Genomic DNA, 15,416 nt, shown 5'->3' on the forward strand with positions numbered 1-15,416 from the left:
CTGTTTGTCTCACATAACTAAGAAACTAAGACCAGATTCATAAGCCATGTACGCACTAAATAGCCAGTTTATGTTGCGCTCATCTTAACAGCTTGTCTTGCAAGTGTACACAAAACTTAAACAGAAAAGAATTGTGCTGCACTTAATTACATTACACGTGAAAGGGTATTGATGTGGTTGGGTGCACTTAAAGTGGGATGTAATCTACAGGGCATGCATCATTACATGTGCTGTGATTATCACAGGCTTATATAAGATAAAAGGCAGTGTGTGTGACAAAGTAGTTTAGTGACCCCAAAAAGTTTTTGCACACTTAAAGAGATAGTTCACCCAAACATGACCTTATTTATTCACCCTCATGTCTGCAGAACAAAGCCATACAGGTTCGGAAAAACATGAGTGTATGATGATAGAATCTTTATTTTTGTGTGAACTATCCCTAAAATGAACATAATTGTATTAGACCAGTGGTTCTTTGACAAGGGGCCTCAGTAAATGTCCAAGCGGGCCATAGGATGACTTAAAAGTACTTAAATGAATAAATATTAATAAATTAGTATAAATGTGTTTAAATAATCAAATGAATCCCAAAATTAATCATGGTTAATTATATCAATTCTCTCAGTTTCTATTTTCTTTGTTTCTTAATTGAATCAGATTTGTAGAAATGTAGCACTACATCACTTGCTCACCAGTGGATCCTCTGCAGTAAATGGTTGCCGTCAGAATGAGAGTCCAAACAGCTGATAAAAACATCACAATAATCCACAAGTAATCCACACCACTCCAGACCATCAGTTAATGTCTTGTGAAGTGAAAAGCTGTGTGTTTGTAAGAAACAAATACATCATTAAAATATGAGTCCATAGTCTATAATAACGCTTCCTCCAGTGAAAAAGTCCATCTCCTAATGTCTCTCTGCACATCAAAATCCACTCATATATTTGTTTAGAACTGTTTTGGACTGTTTTTGCTTGTAAATGATTGATCTGTGCATATTTCTCTCCTGATTCTGACGAGATGACTTTTTCACTGGAGAAAACATTATTATGGATTATGAACTCGTATTTTAGCCGGAAACAACAGCTTGAAGTTAAAAATGACTTAATTGTGGATTCGTTTCTTACAAACGTGCAGGTTTTCACTTCACAAGACGTTAACTGATGGACTGGAGTGTTGTGGATTACTTGTGGATTATTGTGATGTTTTTATCAGCTGTTTGGACTCTCATTCTGACGGCACCCATTCACTGCAGAGGATCCATCTGTGAGCAAGTGATGCAATTATAAATTCCTCCAAATCTGTTCTGATGAAGAAACAAACTCATCTACATCTCGGATGGCCTGAGGGTGGGCAAGTTTTCAGCAAATTCTCATTTAGGTATCTAAAGCAATGACGTTCAGACATCTTTAAGTGTGACTCGAGTGTCTAAATACTCTCTGGGCCACTGTAATTGTGCTGCAAGACTGGTGTATTTAACACAGAAGCCGTAAAATTCTTACCACACTTTGACTTTGAGACTTTGGCGGTTTTTGCAGCACACTGAGAGTTCTCTGTGAGAGAGAAACATGCGTGTTGACACCAGACAAAACTATCACAAATAGCGCACCGTTTTTCGGTTTATAAATTGGATCAGCGCATTAGCTCATTAGATTCGCTGTGTACGCTCTTCATCATGCTTATGTGAAGCAAATGAGCAATTTCCAATTAACAAGCATGGGGCCAGATGTCTTCATGTAGACTACATTAGGGGCAAGAAGACTTCGGTTGGGTGGTTATTAGACAAGTTTATGTAGAAAATTATACTTGTTTGGAATAAAAATAGTTTTTATGAAACTAAAGAACATTAGGAGGCTAGGTATTTGCATACACACAGAAAACCACAACCACCTACACAAAATAACATAATTAAATGCATAATTTAAGTGTTTATTTCTGGAGCGGTGAGTGTAATCTGACTGCAGTGTGTATGTGCCATTCATCTGCAGTGCAGTAGTGCGTTCAAACCACAGTGAGTCATACAGCGCTGAATGAGACAGAGCCAATGAATGTGACGTGTTTGAGTGAAAGCAAAGGTGAAAGAAGGAAAGACAGTGAAAGACAATGGGGTGGGAACAGAGAAGGACGACAGGAGGAGCAAAAGCAACAATCTACTTTCTTGAGATGGTCTGGGATTTATTTCTGCTACCCAACAGTCCCTGAAACCTCCAATACTTTTTTTTCAGCCACGTACAGCACCTTTGTATATTTTATTTATTACCTTTATTTAACCAGGAAAAAGTCTCTTTTACATGAGTGTCCTGGCCAAGATAGGCAGCCAAGTTCGCGTATACAAATAAACAACAAAGTTACAAAGTAAAATACTAAAACGGACATACAAACATATAACCAATTAAAAACAATTACACGCCATTAATTCACTCTCTAGATTATGCAGTAATATTTAAAATAAATGTAAGGCACCAAGTTGTGTAACTTCATCTGCTTTTAGAGAAGATTCCAATCTGAAGTGGCGGCATATTAAGGAAGTTTTACCAAGCTCAGTTCTGACAAAGAGCACACAAAGATTATAATTTGATTGAGAACATCAGTAATTGCCAGACAACGTCATTTGAATAAAACAACAAAGATAAAATGGCAAATAACCCAATATGGCTTTATATATCAATAGATACCAATGCATTTTTCTCTGAATGCTCAAAGAAGGCCATGCAACTCTTTTGTATAGTTCACAATGATGTGTTGAACATTTACAATCAGTTATAAATCTCAGAGCACCATGGTACAAAGCATCCAAGAAGGCAAGAAGATAAGAGGGAGCATGCTGATACACTACGTCCCCATAATCAAGAACCAGTAGAAAAGTAGCGGACACTAATTTCTTCCTCACATTGAATGAAAACTTTTTCTTGAATTTTTTGCCTCAAATACTGTCCGTGGAGATCCATTACCAGTAGTTACTGAAACGATCTGCATTGGTGTGCATTTGAAAAACTCAAAGGTTGGGTTATATGCATTGGTGTTGTCTATTAAATGCTGTTGTTTATCTAACAGACCACTATGTGGAGCTGTTATCATGTGTCATGAAGAGAGGATGTGCACGGGGTGGATGGAGAATAGGATGGAAAAGTGCCTTTTCTTTACGTTTCTCCTCTAAAAAAAAAAAAAAAAAACACATTATCAGCCATTCATCTTTGAAGCTCTGGATAGTTCACGGTAATAGAAGATATATACTGAAGAAAAACTTTCCAAAAACTTGGTATTTTATGGTAATGTCCCTGATTTGTGTCTTCTGTGTTCTGGTTCGTTTAGCACAATAATTGATGGTGAGAGAGCAGGATTTCAGTTTTAGGGTTATCCCGACCTAAAACGGTAGCAGGAACCTTTACATAACCAGTCCAGATCCGTCATCCAACAAGGACACTGTCTCCCAAAACTAGAAATCATGAAGCTGAGGTGCCCACATTTAGAGAACTGGCGGGGAAATCTACCGTTAATGCCGTCTGAGAAATGGGAGCAGCGGTGTGGCCGAAGGGAATCACCACGAATTGGAAAACTCCCCATCTCTTCTAGCATCTGAATGGGGATTGCTTTAGGGTGGGATCATGTGGAGACTACTGTGATGCTGTGTTGTGGTGTGCTGTGGACGAGGAACATGCATGATGGAGGAGGGGTATAAACAGGCATGAGCGGGATCATGGGGTTTGGGACGGAGTGGGGGAAGGGACGGGGGATTTATACTCACCAGACAGCTGCTGGACTCCCGGCTGGTCGTGTGTGCTTAACAACTGCGCCTGAATCATTTCTACCACCCGCTTGAAACGCCGGCTTGGACCTGCAATAAAGTGTAACAGGTCACACATGTAAAAAGACTAAATCCTGTTGACATTTTGAAACAGAAAGTCGGAGCGTAGCTTCCTTAAGACTGAAGAATCGACTACTCATTCACTTGGCTTGCATTCTAGTGAGAAAAGCTCCACAGACAGAAAAATTGGAGCCTTTTAGGAATATGACAGGAATTTATTATAAAACTACTTGTAACTTGCAGTCTTTCTTATCTCTACTAGGTGGACAATGATATTATTTAACATCCTGCACGCTGTAGTGGATAAGAGCTGCTGCTGGCACTATCATGAGGAGACGTAATGGATATTAATGGCAGAAAATAAGGGAGAATGATGCATTAGCCGAAATAATAATGCATTTTTAGGTGTTCTATTTATCTTATGTTGTTATTGTGATCTATAATATACTGATGGGATAATTAGTGTGTAAGAGGCTATTTGGCTCAATCTGAGAATTAAATGGAAATATTTGTAAGTATTGTTCCTTAGAGGACACAAATAAAATTCCTGCCAAGACTAAGAGTAAGACTGTCAGAAATGGGCTATGTAATATATATTCATAATCACATATCTCCAAAAATTAATTTGCCCATTAAGCTTCCTCAAGGCAATGGGTCTCATTCACTGACCATGCGTATGCACCAATTTGTGCGTGAAGTCATACAAACGTTTTCACAAACAAATCATGACTCATCTGTTACATTTTTCATAAATTTATAATACATTTGACTACAAATGTAGGAACAACTGAAACCACATAAATGTTTTAATCCTAATTATATTTCAACATATACATGTGTCTTATGATTGCTGAGCCTGAGAGTGACAAAAAGCTACGAAGAAAAGATTGTTCGGAAAGTCCTTATATTATACAAATGATTAACACATGGTCGCTCATTCATTACACTCCAAGTACATTAACAATAGAACAAGTTTCATAATGAATTCATTTACGCACAGTGTTACAAATTAGGCAGATAAGAAGTTCTCTTGTGTGTATAAAAACAAATAATCTGCACAATTATTAGTGAATGAGACCCAATATCATTAGAAGTCGCAATCCAACCTGACAGCGGTCATCACTCAAAAATATTTTTTCAAGTATTAAAATGAGTAATAAACAGAGAATTTTAACCTTGTATATCAACTATATATAGTTGCATTGGTGAATATAAATGAAAATGATTTTAAGATTATATTTATTATTTGTTTTACATTAATCATTTTGAATTATTTGGTGACAAAGCATTTTTGTTAAAAAAAATAAAAAAATAATATATATATATACACTAAAAAATGCTGGTTTAAATACAACCCAGCGCTGGGTAAAATAGGGACAAACCCATTAACAGGCTTCTGGAAGACGGTGGGGCCAGCGGTGGATTTATACTCAGCCCGAAAACTTGTCTGCGAGACGACGCTGTGACTGAGGCTGGGTATCTGAGGAAGGCAAGGATCAGTTACATATTTGGAAGCATCTATGAAGAACATAAATAGAGACTTGGAAAAGCGTGGCTGTTTATTAAGGTGCGGTTACATATATGGTTATTTGGTGAATTTTTGCAGGCGAAATCCAGTCATTTTAATAGGAATCTAGGTCTTCGGTAATTTCAGATTTCGCAGACTTCACATCAGATTCAAGTCACCATGGGAATTTGCCATGAATTGATGATTTCTGAGGTTTTTTTGCTAGCAAAATTCACATAAATTTCATTGTTTGGATAAATTTTATGAGCAAAATCCAGTCATTTCAATAGGAAAGTTTGGGAATTTCGTGTAAGGGTATAGGCGGAGCGTGTGTAAGGGGACTTGGGGCAAAAATGCCACTAAATTGGACAAAAATGCCCCTGCACAAACAAATATCATAAACAACAAAGCGCAGATGTACATGCAATGTAAGTAAAAGATTCATTTAACAATGTATACAGCTTCAGTGATTATAACGATAGTTTTTTTTTGTTTTTTGAGAGTGCTTAAACTCGCGATAGATCAATGTTAGTGATAATGCCACTGTCTATATATAATTTATTTGCCGTTTTAAAACCGTGGAAAGGAAATGTTATATAATTATCCATTTCTAACATTTGTATTAAATTGTAATCATGTTAAACACAAATTCAGTCCCATTAAACATTTTTTTTAGCCTACATGACACCCATGCCTGGTTCATGCCTAAAAAGACGGGTTTATGATGTTTAATACATTTGGCTGCATTTAGCCTTACCCTGGAGTTGGTTCACCCTCCGCCTATGTGTAAGGGTGAAAGATTTCCACTTGCATATTTCACAGAGTTCCAGTTGGTCACGAGAATTCGCTGCGTTGACCCAAAGAAAGCTGTTTGAGTTGTGCTACACACATCGCTACCAGTGCTGGCTAGTAACTGATTACATGTAATCTGGATTATGTAATCAGATTCCAAAAATTAAGTACTTGTAATTAAATTACATTTGAAAATACTTGTTATCGGACTACAGTTTTTTTTGTTTTTTTGATTACATATTATTCACAAAATAGCAATACATTATTCATAATTCACCTAATATATTTACTTGAAGTACCCCCTAAGATTTTAAGGTAACAAGGTAACAATAATTAAGTAGCACATTTGCATGTTCACGATCCTCTGATGCAGGTTAATGGTCACATGACATGCATGCAAACAAATTAAATATTTTATATATTATATATTTTCTTTCTCTTTGTATTTTTATATCAATATTGTACAACATTATGCTATTTAAATCAATGCGATAAACAAGTTAGCTCAAAAGTAATCTAAAAGTAATGTAATTGATTACGTTCCTAACTACAATTTTTTGTCATTTAATTTGGAATCAGTAACAGACCACCATTTCTAAGTAATCTACCCAGCACTGCTACACTATTGACAATGGACTTTTTCCCCGCAAAATTGTGCAGAAATGAACTTTTCCGTAGCTGAAGGTGAGGAAAACGTCGCTAACCGTGACAAGCAACTTTTTAAGTGCATATTTAAACCCCTTGCAGGTCTAAACGGCAGACTAAACTCCCTTCCCTTCTGCACAAACCTCTCGAGGCACAACATCTAAATGCTAATGATTCATGCTTTTCCATTGACCTCTAATGAAAGAGGCAGCCACGGGGAGGATGGAAACATCACAGACTAGCATTTTACAGAATTGAAACACAAATCAGAAAGGTATTTGCAAATGTAAAAACACAGGCTTCCGGCCAAGCCTATCAAAACCGGTGCGACGGGCAAAGTCTTTCAATCTGATAGAGAGAATGCAGAAGCATATATTCAAATATTCATAGCTGTCGTTTACAACGGAGGAATGAAACGGGATTGGAGGCATGCAAAAGAGATTGCTTACCGAGAGAAAGGCGTGTACGATGTCGGCTTTTATAGAGCTCAGAGGCTTGTCCTTAATAACCACGAAGATCTGCTCCTCTTTCTCTAGGTTGATGAAGTTACCAAACCAAGATTTTTTGGCAAGTCTGCAGAGCGAGAGAAATATGAAACATTAACTTTTTATGAAGTCTTCAGGGGATAAAAGATCACTCCTTATCAGAGCTCAGAACAAGATAGATCCTATGGCGCTTATGCAAAATAAATCGATACTGAATAATTCATAAAAGGGACTATGTGAAAGAACGGCACAGCAGAGGGTCTACAAATTAACATGAACTTTGCATGAGGTCATATTGATGGCTGCGGCAAAAATCTAATTAAGTCATATAAAAATCCATAAGGCGCTCTTGTCTCACAGCTATATTTATTCTTTTTTAATGATATCAGTTTATTTCATTGTTTTGAACATTAATGAAAATAATAAATGTTTAGCTATTTTAAAGTGTAATACTATTTACAATGTAATATATATCAGTGAACATGTTGACTTTGCATTGTAAATTGTAAATATATTTCTGCATGTTGCTATGAAAAAGTTCAGAAGTTGCAGTCATAATTAGTGAATGATGGGTATTGTTAAACAACTGTTGCATTTTTGCTGCAGTAGGTCTCTGAAAATTAAAGCATCTCTGTTGATGGAAAAATCAAGCAAAACCCCTGGTGTTTAAACTAGCAGATGTAATTTGGTCTCATTTTAACATACAAAGGAATAACCGTCTGTCTAAACCTCGTTCTAGCTCTAAAAATCTTCAGTCCGCCGCTGTTGTGTATCAACAAAGCACAGTCGCTCGCAACTTCCAGAAACTGATTTATGGCAGAGGATGACAAAAGAAAGCAGAGAGCGCCACGGCTTATCCAGCTGGCGCGGAAAGCGAGAGAGAGGCGGATAAGTTATGGAAGACAAAATAGAAAACAAAAGAGGATGAGGCATCACTCCGTGTGGGGGAGAGAGTTTGTGACTGCTGTCTGCTGTGTGCTGAAACCCGTCTCAGTGGGAGAAAGATATGACTGAGCTTCCATTAGACTGGGAAAAAAAAGACTAAATGGTTTAAGTGAATGATATTGTTAAACAACTGTTGCATTTTTGCTGCAGTAGGTCTCTGAAAATTAAAGCATCTCTGCTGATGGAAAAATCTAGCAAAACCCCTGGTGTTTAAACTAGCAGATGTAATTTGGTCTCATTTTAACATACAAAGGAATAACTGTCTGTCTAAACCTCGTTCTAGCTCTAAAAAGCTTCAGTCCGCCGCTGTTGTGTATCAACAAAGCACAGTTGCTCGCAACTTCCAGAAACTGATTTATGGCAGAGGATGACAAAAGAAAGCAGAGAGCGCCACGGCTTATCCAGCTGGCGCGGAAAGCGAGAGAGAGGCGGATAAGTTATGGAAGACAAAATAGAAAACAAAAGAGGATGAGGCATCACTCCGTGTGGGGGAGAGAGTTTGTGACTGCTGTCTGCTGTGTGCTGAAACCCGTCTCAGTGGGAGAAAGATATGACTGAGCTTCCATTAGACTGGGAAAAAAAAGACTAAATGGTTTAACAGAGGCAAACATAACTCACAATGATTTCTGAAGTGCTGAGGGGGTTTACATCAACACTGTTGTTGGGTAAGTATTGTTCAAGGTCTGCTATTTGTCGATGTTTTTTGGCGGCTGCAATGTTGCGGTGTTTCCAGCACAAAACTGATTTAATGGTAAGCTGGAAATGCATTATGGCATTATGTAAGCCAAATGTCCCGATAATGATAATAAAACCTGAAATCACCTATACTGTTGGGACCTCCCAGATAAATAAAGGGAGTAAATAAAATTTACTAATAATTTATATGAGAATTTTATGTAAAAGTACACTAGACCGAGTCTTATCATGCGTAGCAAAATAAATAAATAAGTAAAATTCCAGTAGTAAGTGATCCAGGTATCCCTATAATGCTCTCTAAATAAAAATGAATAAATATATAAATAAAAACAATTCAATAATTCAGTTAAAAGTATAGCAGACCAAGACATCTTGCATAGGAAAAAAAACCAAACATAACAGTCCTCTCTCTCTCATGAAAAAGGTTCACAAAGCTACTGAAAATAAGTATAATATATGGGAAATCCGTAACAGCTGTGTACTCACTCTGGGGAAGACTCTGGCGTGAGGCTGGACATTTCCTCTTGAGTGGGAACTGTTCAGAATAAAGCAAGGATGTTAGCAGGTTCCATTTTTGTCATTCATCAAAGTTGTGTATCACTTTCAAATGATTTATCTAATTCAACATCTCAGTATGTAGGACAGAAATAATTACTGCCTATAGTCGCATGCAAATGTGCATCATTTGTGAGTATTTGTCACAGGTTGCCCATTTGGCTTGGGATTAAAGGTTATGCCAACAATAAAACTGGATCATTAAGGGGTCACATGCTGGAGAAGGTATTACGAAATGCAAACTGATGCTACTAAAACAACGTCAGGTGGTAACCATGATAGCAGGCTTAAAATTAGTTTACAGTCAGTATGTAAATGAGAGCATTTAGCCACAACAAGCCATGAAACAGATCCAGTCAAACTGGAGGAGGTAAGAGTGACTACGTGACTACTCAATGTAGAGTGACTACGTTAAGAGGGATTTAGAAGATCTAGTCAAAATCATCTCTTTGTTGGCCACCCAAACATTTCCAGGTGTTTGTGACTTATTACTGAGCTAAGAGTAAACCAAGTTTATTTAAACACCCCATGAAACAGCTTAAGGGTGGAAAAATTTTTTTATCTTTTCTTTGCCAACAAAGTTGAGGCATTGGAAAAGTCCAACAGGAATTTGGGGCAGGACTGTTTTTAAATTTCTACGTGACAGTTTTCTATTTCTAGCTTGGGACATGTTGTAATTAGAATTAAGCCTCCAACATACTTCAAGTAAAATTGAATAATGAACTGGTGAAACAAAAAAGGCCAAAACGAATTTCGTTTGGTGTTCATTGCGGAGGTTTGAACATGGATGGAAAATACACGAATTATACGCCACACAACAGTAATTTTGATTTCATGGAGTCATGAATTGTAGCCTGGCAATCCAGAGTTTCGGCCCGAGATGCTGGGATAGGCTCCAACATCTCCGCGACCCTACTTAGGACAAGTGGTTTGGAGAATGCATGGATGGATGAATTGTAGCTTGTTTACTGTATCCACCAATTTGACACGATACCTTGTAGTTTCCTGCGGTGAAAGCGCGGTGAGCCCAGGAAGCTGTTCCTGATGGAGTTGAGGCGCGTCTTCCAGGGCATTCCCCCGATGGAGGGGCTGGGGGGTGGCGTAGGGGTCGGCGTCCCCGTGGGGCTGTCCTTAGGCGTGTGCACGGGCGTTCCTTTGGGGGTGGGGATAGGGCTGCCCCTTGGAGAGGGGTGGGGGGTCACCTGTATGGTGGGGATAGATTTGGTGGTGTGGTCAGAGCCAGGAACAGGGTGGAAGTGGTGTAGTCGGATAGGGGAAAGAGGGACAACAGGCCTAAAGGGGACCGAGAGTTGAGGGGGTATGATGGAGGCTGGGGTTGCCCGCCGCACCATTTGTCAATAATCACAACACTCACCTACAAACCAAGATTATTATCTTTAAATAAAAATAAAACTTAATGAAACACAATTAAATAATCATTGAAAAAATATTTGAGCTCAGGGTTATTGTAGTTGACTAAAACCATAATTATTTTCGTTACTTGAATTAAAATACATTTTAACTGAAATAAAATCAAAACAAAAACAAAGATGTTAGCATGTTCCATTTTTGTCAGTAATCAAAATTGTGTATCATTTTAAAATAGTTTTCTAACTAATTCAACATCTCAGTATGTAGGACAGATATAATTAGAGCCTATAGTTGCATGCAAATGTGCATCGTTTGTGAGTATTTGTCTCGTGTTGCCCGTTTAGCTTGGGATTAAAGGTTATGCCAACAATAAAACTGGATCATTAAGGGGTCGCATGCAGGAGAAGTTATTTAGAAATGGAAACTGATGCTACTGAAACAATGTGAAGTGGTAACCATGGTAGCAGGCTTAATATTAGTTTACAGTCAGTATGTAAATCAGAGCATTTAGCCACAACAAGCCATGAAACAGATCCAGTCAAACTGGAGGAGGTAAGAGCTTTATTTCAGGCCTATAATGACTCAATGTAGAGTTGCCAATAGCAAACCAAGTTTATTTAAACACCCCATGAAACATTTTAAGGGGAAAAAAAGTTTTTGATGAAATCCAAGAGTTTTCTGACTCTCCATAGAAAGTATCATAACTACCACATTCAAGGCCCAAAAAGGTAGTAAGGACATCGATAAAATAGTCCATGCGACATCAGGGGTTCAACTGTAATTTTACGAAGCTACGACAATACTTTTGTGCACAAAGAAAACAAAAATAACTAATTTATTCAACAATTTAATCTCTTCCGTGTCAGTCTTCAATGTGCGTTCACAAGAGTATCACGACGCATGTGTATGGTGCCACTGACGCAGCAGCTGGCATTCTGATGTTGAACCCGGATTCGCTGTGGCTTGTTTACAAGCAGAGGAATGCATACGCATGCGTCGTGGTACTCTTGTGAATGGCAGCAGAGACTGACCCAAAAAAGAAGAAATTGTTGAATAAAGTTGTTATTTTTGCGTTCTTTGCGCATATAGTATTCTCGTAGCTTCATAAAATTACAGTTGAACCACTGTCACAGACTATTTTAAAGATGTCCTTACTACCTTTCTGGGCCTTGAACGTGGTAGTTCCGATACTGTCTATGGAGAGTCAGAAAACTCTCGGATTTCATCAAAAATATCTTAATTTGTGTTCTGAAGATGAAAAAAGGTCTTATGGGCTTGGAACGACATGAGGGTGAGTAATTAATTACAGAATTTTCATTTTTGGGTGAACTAACCCTTTAAGACTACAATATACTTCAAGTGAAATCGAAGAATGCACTGGTGTGTTTACTTTGGCTAGTAAACACTTCCGAGCTACCATTGGTCACTGGCAATTACAAAATAGGTAGGTGTGCTCTTACATACTCATCTAAACCCGCTCACAGCCACTTCTTTTTACCCCTAAGCAAAGAACGAATAAGAAATTTACCGTGAGTGTATCATGGGCTTTAAGGGGACAGGGCATTCTCATTCTAGACCAGGGGCGTCCAGACCTGTTCCTGGAGGGCCATTGTCCTGCAGAGTGTAGCTCCAACACTAATTAACCACACCTGGACAAGCAAATCAAGATCTTCAGACTCACTAGAAACTTCCAGCCAAGTGTGTTGGAGCTGGTTGGAACTAAACTCTGCAGGACGTTGGCCCTCCAGGAACAGGTTTGGACGCCCCTGGTATAGAGCCTTTTATTGGACAAGATTCTATAAGACAGGGGTTCTGAACTCTGGCCCTTGAGGTCCACTGTAGAGTTTAGCTCCATCCCTAATCAAACACAACTGCCTGTAGCTTTCTAGTGATTCTGAAGACCTTGATGAGTTTGTTCAGGTGAGTTTGATTAGGGTTGGAGCTAAACTCTGCATTAAATTGGACCTCAAGGGCAAGAGTTGAGAAACCCCTGCTATAAGACAAGATGCCATCATCAACATTGTTGGCTCATCGTTGGTTATCTCAAAAGAGAATGTATTATTCTTGTCAACTTTTATGAGTACAATAATATCTAGATTTGCCTCAAAGCTAACAGAAATGGATTAAACACCACATAACTATAATTTAGATTTCATGGTGTCGGGAATTGTAGCCTGGACATCCATCCAGAGTTTTACCTTTCTTCGGCCCGAGATGCTGGGATGGGCTCCAACATCTCCGCGACCCCACTTAGGACAAGTGGTTTGGAGAATGCATGGATAGATGAATTGTAGCTTGTTTACTCTATTCACCAATACCTTGCAGTTTCCTGCGGTGAAAGCGCGGTGAGCCCAGGAAGCTGTTCTTGATGGAGTTGAGGCGCGTCTTCCAGGGCATTCCCCCGATGGAGGGGCTGGGGGGTGGCGTAGGGGTCGGCGTCCCCGTGGGGCTGTCCTTAGGCGTGTGCACGGGCGTTCCTTTGGGGGTGGGGATAGGGCTGCCCCTTGGAGAGGGGTGGGGGGTCACCTGTATGGTGGGGATAGATTTGGTGGTGTGGTCAGAGCCAGGAACAGGGTGGAAGTGGTGTAGTCGGATAGGGGAAAGAGGGACAACAGGCCTAAAGGGGACCGAGAGTTGAGGGGGTATGATGGAGGCTGGGGTTGCCCGCCGCACCAGTGGGCTGCCCGGTATACAGGGAACTTGTGGTTGACATGGAGTTGAAGGTTCTGACTTGGCTGTCAAAATGTGTTCGGGCCCAGATTCGGGTAGGGGGTTTGATCGGGCGGATTGTAAGGGTTTGTCTTTGGGTTTGGCTGGAAGAGTCTGGGTCTTTGGGCAGGGCAAGAGATACTCAGATATAGAGTTTGGTGTTAGGGAGTTAGAAGTTGGGGTTTTTAACTCGTTTTGATCTGAGTTTGGTTTTAGGGAGTCGGTGATACTAGAGCTGGGGGACAAGAGCAGCTCAGTGGACTGTGGTGGGACACAGAACTTCCGGATGGGCTTTAGGGGAAGGTGAGAACCAGAGCAGAACACATCGAGATGTACAGGCACGGGTCACAAGCATTGTGGGTAAAACACACAAAAAGGCAAGGAACCATTTAAGGAGGAAAAAGGAGCCGTCGTGATGCAGAAGAAACAAAAAAGCGTGCAGTTAGCCAAGACCGGTGAGCGAAAGATGCAACAAGACCATTATGAAGAGCAAATCAAGTCTTTTCAGGCACACCAATGGGAAAATAAAAAGGGATTTAAGAGCAAATGTTCTGACTTGGTTATCAAACAAGAAATCATGTATGAGAGGTGTGGACAATGTCATTTGTAGCATGAATTTGGACTAACTAATGTCAAAGAAATGCACTGCCTGACTGCGTCCAAGTTCTGAATTATGCATGAACCTTCAAAGCTTGTGAGCGTCTGAATAGGAATGTCTCAAATCTCAAAACACAAAAGCTACAAAGTTGCAGAAATACTTCAAGCACTAATCGTCTCTTCACAGTTGGAATCCAGAAAAGTAATCAAAGCAAACATTAACCTAAACATTAAAAGTCTTCAAAATCCTCAATTTTCATGTGACATACAGAACAGAGGTTTAGAGTGAACTTCTAAATCAATTTCCACTTGGAATCAGCACTATACTTTGGCGAGCTTTAGGGTAAGGCTTTGGTAATCTGTGAGCCGTCTTAAACAAGCCAACTGGAAAAGTTTAGCCAAGAGCTTCAGTGCTAATCAGAGGAGTGGGATTTTCTACATTGTTGCCTGAGCTGGATTTTCACTTGGGGAAAGACACAGAGAGCAGCAGATAGGATGAAAGAGTATATCTCCATGAAACAAAAACTGCTTTCTTCTGCAACTCACTCTTGCACAATTTAACTGTCTTGTTTACTTTGCTTGCTAGAGGCCAGAATGCTATTTCCTGGGTTCCTAAACCTGACAACCTGTTAATTTTCATGAGCTTTCAAGTCATTCATGACTGCTAGATAAGGATTTTTTTTTTTATAATTTCCCACGCAATAAAAAAAAAAACACTAATTTTGTCAATAATCACAACACTCACCTACAAACCAAGATTATTATCTTTAAATAAAAATAAAACTTAATGAAACACAATTAAATAATCATTGAAAAAATATTTGAGCTCAGGGTTATTGTAGTTGACTAAAACCATAATTATTTTCGTTACTTGAATTAAAATACATTTTAACTGAAATAAAATCAAAACAAAAACAAACTTTTTTTTTTAGCTAGCTGCCAAAGCCACATTTCCATTTTCATTTATTTAAACTTGATTTACTAAAATAACAAACTAAAACTGAAGTAACAAATAATTAAAACTATAGACATATTTTAATAATAAAAATGACAAAAACACAAAATTATAAGAACTTCAAATTTAAAATGAAAACAAAAAGTATAAAAATAAAAACTTTTTTAAAAACATAACATTTTAAAAACATCTATAATAGTATCTCAATAATAATAAAACAACTTTGTTTCAGCTAGTTGCCAAAACAACATTTTTCATTTTTGTTTAAAGTTGAAGTACTAAAATTAGTAAAACTAAATAAACTAAAACTTAATAATAAAAAACTACATAGACAATAACTAACAAAAAAAAAAA

The 15,416-nt window shown here is 38.5% G+C and overlaps 1 protein-coding gene across 1 annotated transcript in view; it reads right to left on the minus strand.

The window, feature by feature from the left end:
* The window catches only part of LOC107709932 (serine/threonine-protein kinase BRSK2-like), a 223,172-nt gene that overhangs the window by 4,131 nt on the left and 203,625 nt on the right, over positions 1-15,416 (minus strand). Inside the window, exons 13-17 of the mRNA XM_016514603.1 lie at positions 13,120-13,801; positions 9,362-9,410; positions 7,199-7,322; positions 5,124-5,285; positions 3,746-3,854 (exon numbers count right to left, since the gene is read on the minus strand). Of these exons, the coding sequence (XP_016370089.1) occupies positions 3,746-3,854; positions 5,124-5,285; positions 7,199-7,322; positions 9,362-9,410; positions 13,120-13,801 (1,126 nt within the window). The remainder of the gene's footprint in view (positions 1-3,745; positions 3,855-5,123; positions 5,286-7,198; positions 7,323-9,361; positions 9,411-13,119; positions 13,802-15,416) is intronic.

This window comes from Sinocyclocheilus rhinocerous, unplaced genomic scaffold (assembly GCF_001515625.1).
Source record: "Sinocyclocheilus rhinocerous isolate Xijiao unplaced genomic scaffold, SAMN03320098_v1.1 scaffold2792, whole genome shotgun sequence".
NCBI classification, from domain to species: domain Eukaryota; kingdom Metazoa; phylum Chordata; class Actinopteri; order Cypriniformes; family Cyprinidae; genus Sinocyclocheilus; species Sinocyclocheilus rhinocerous.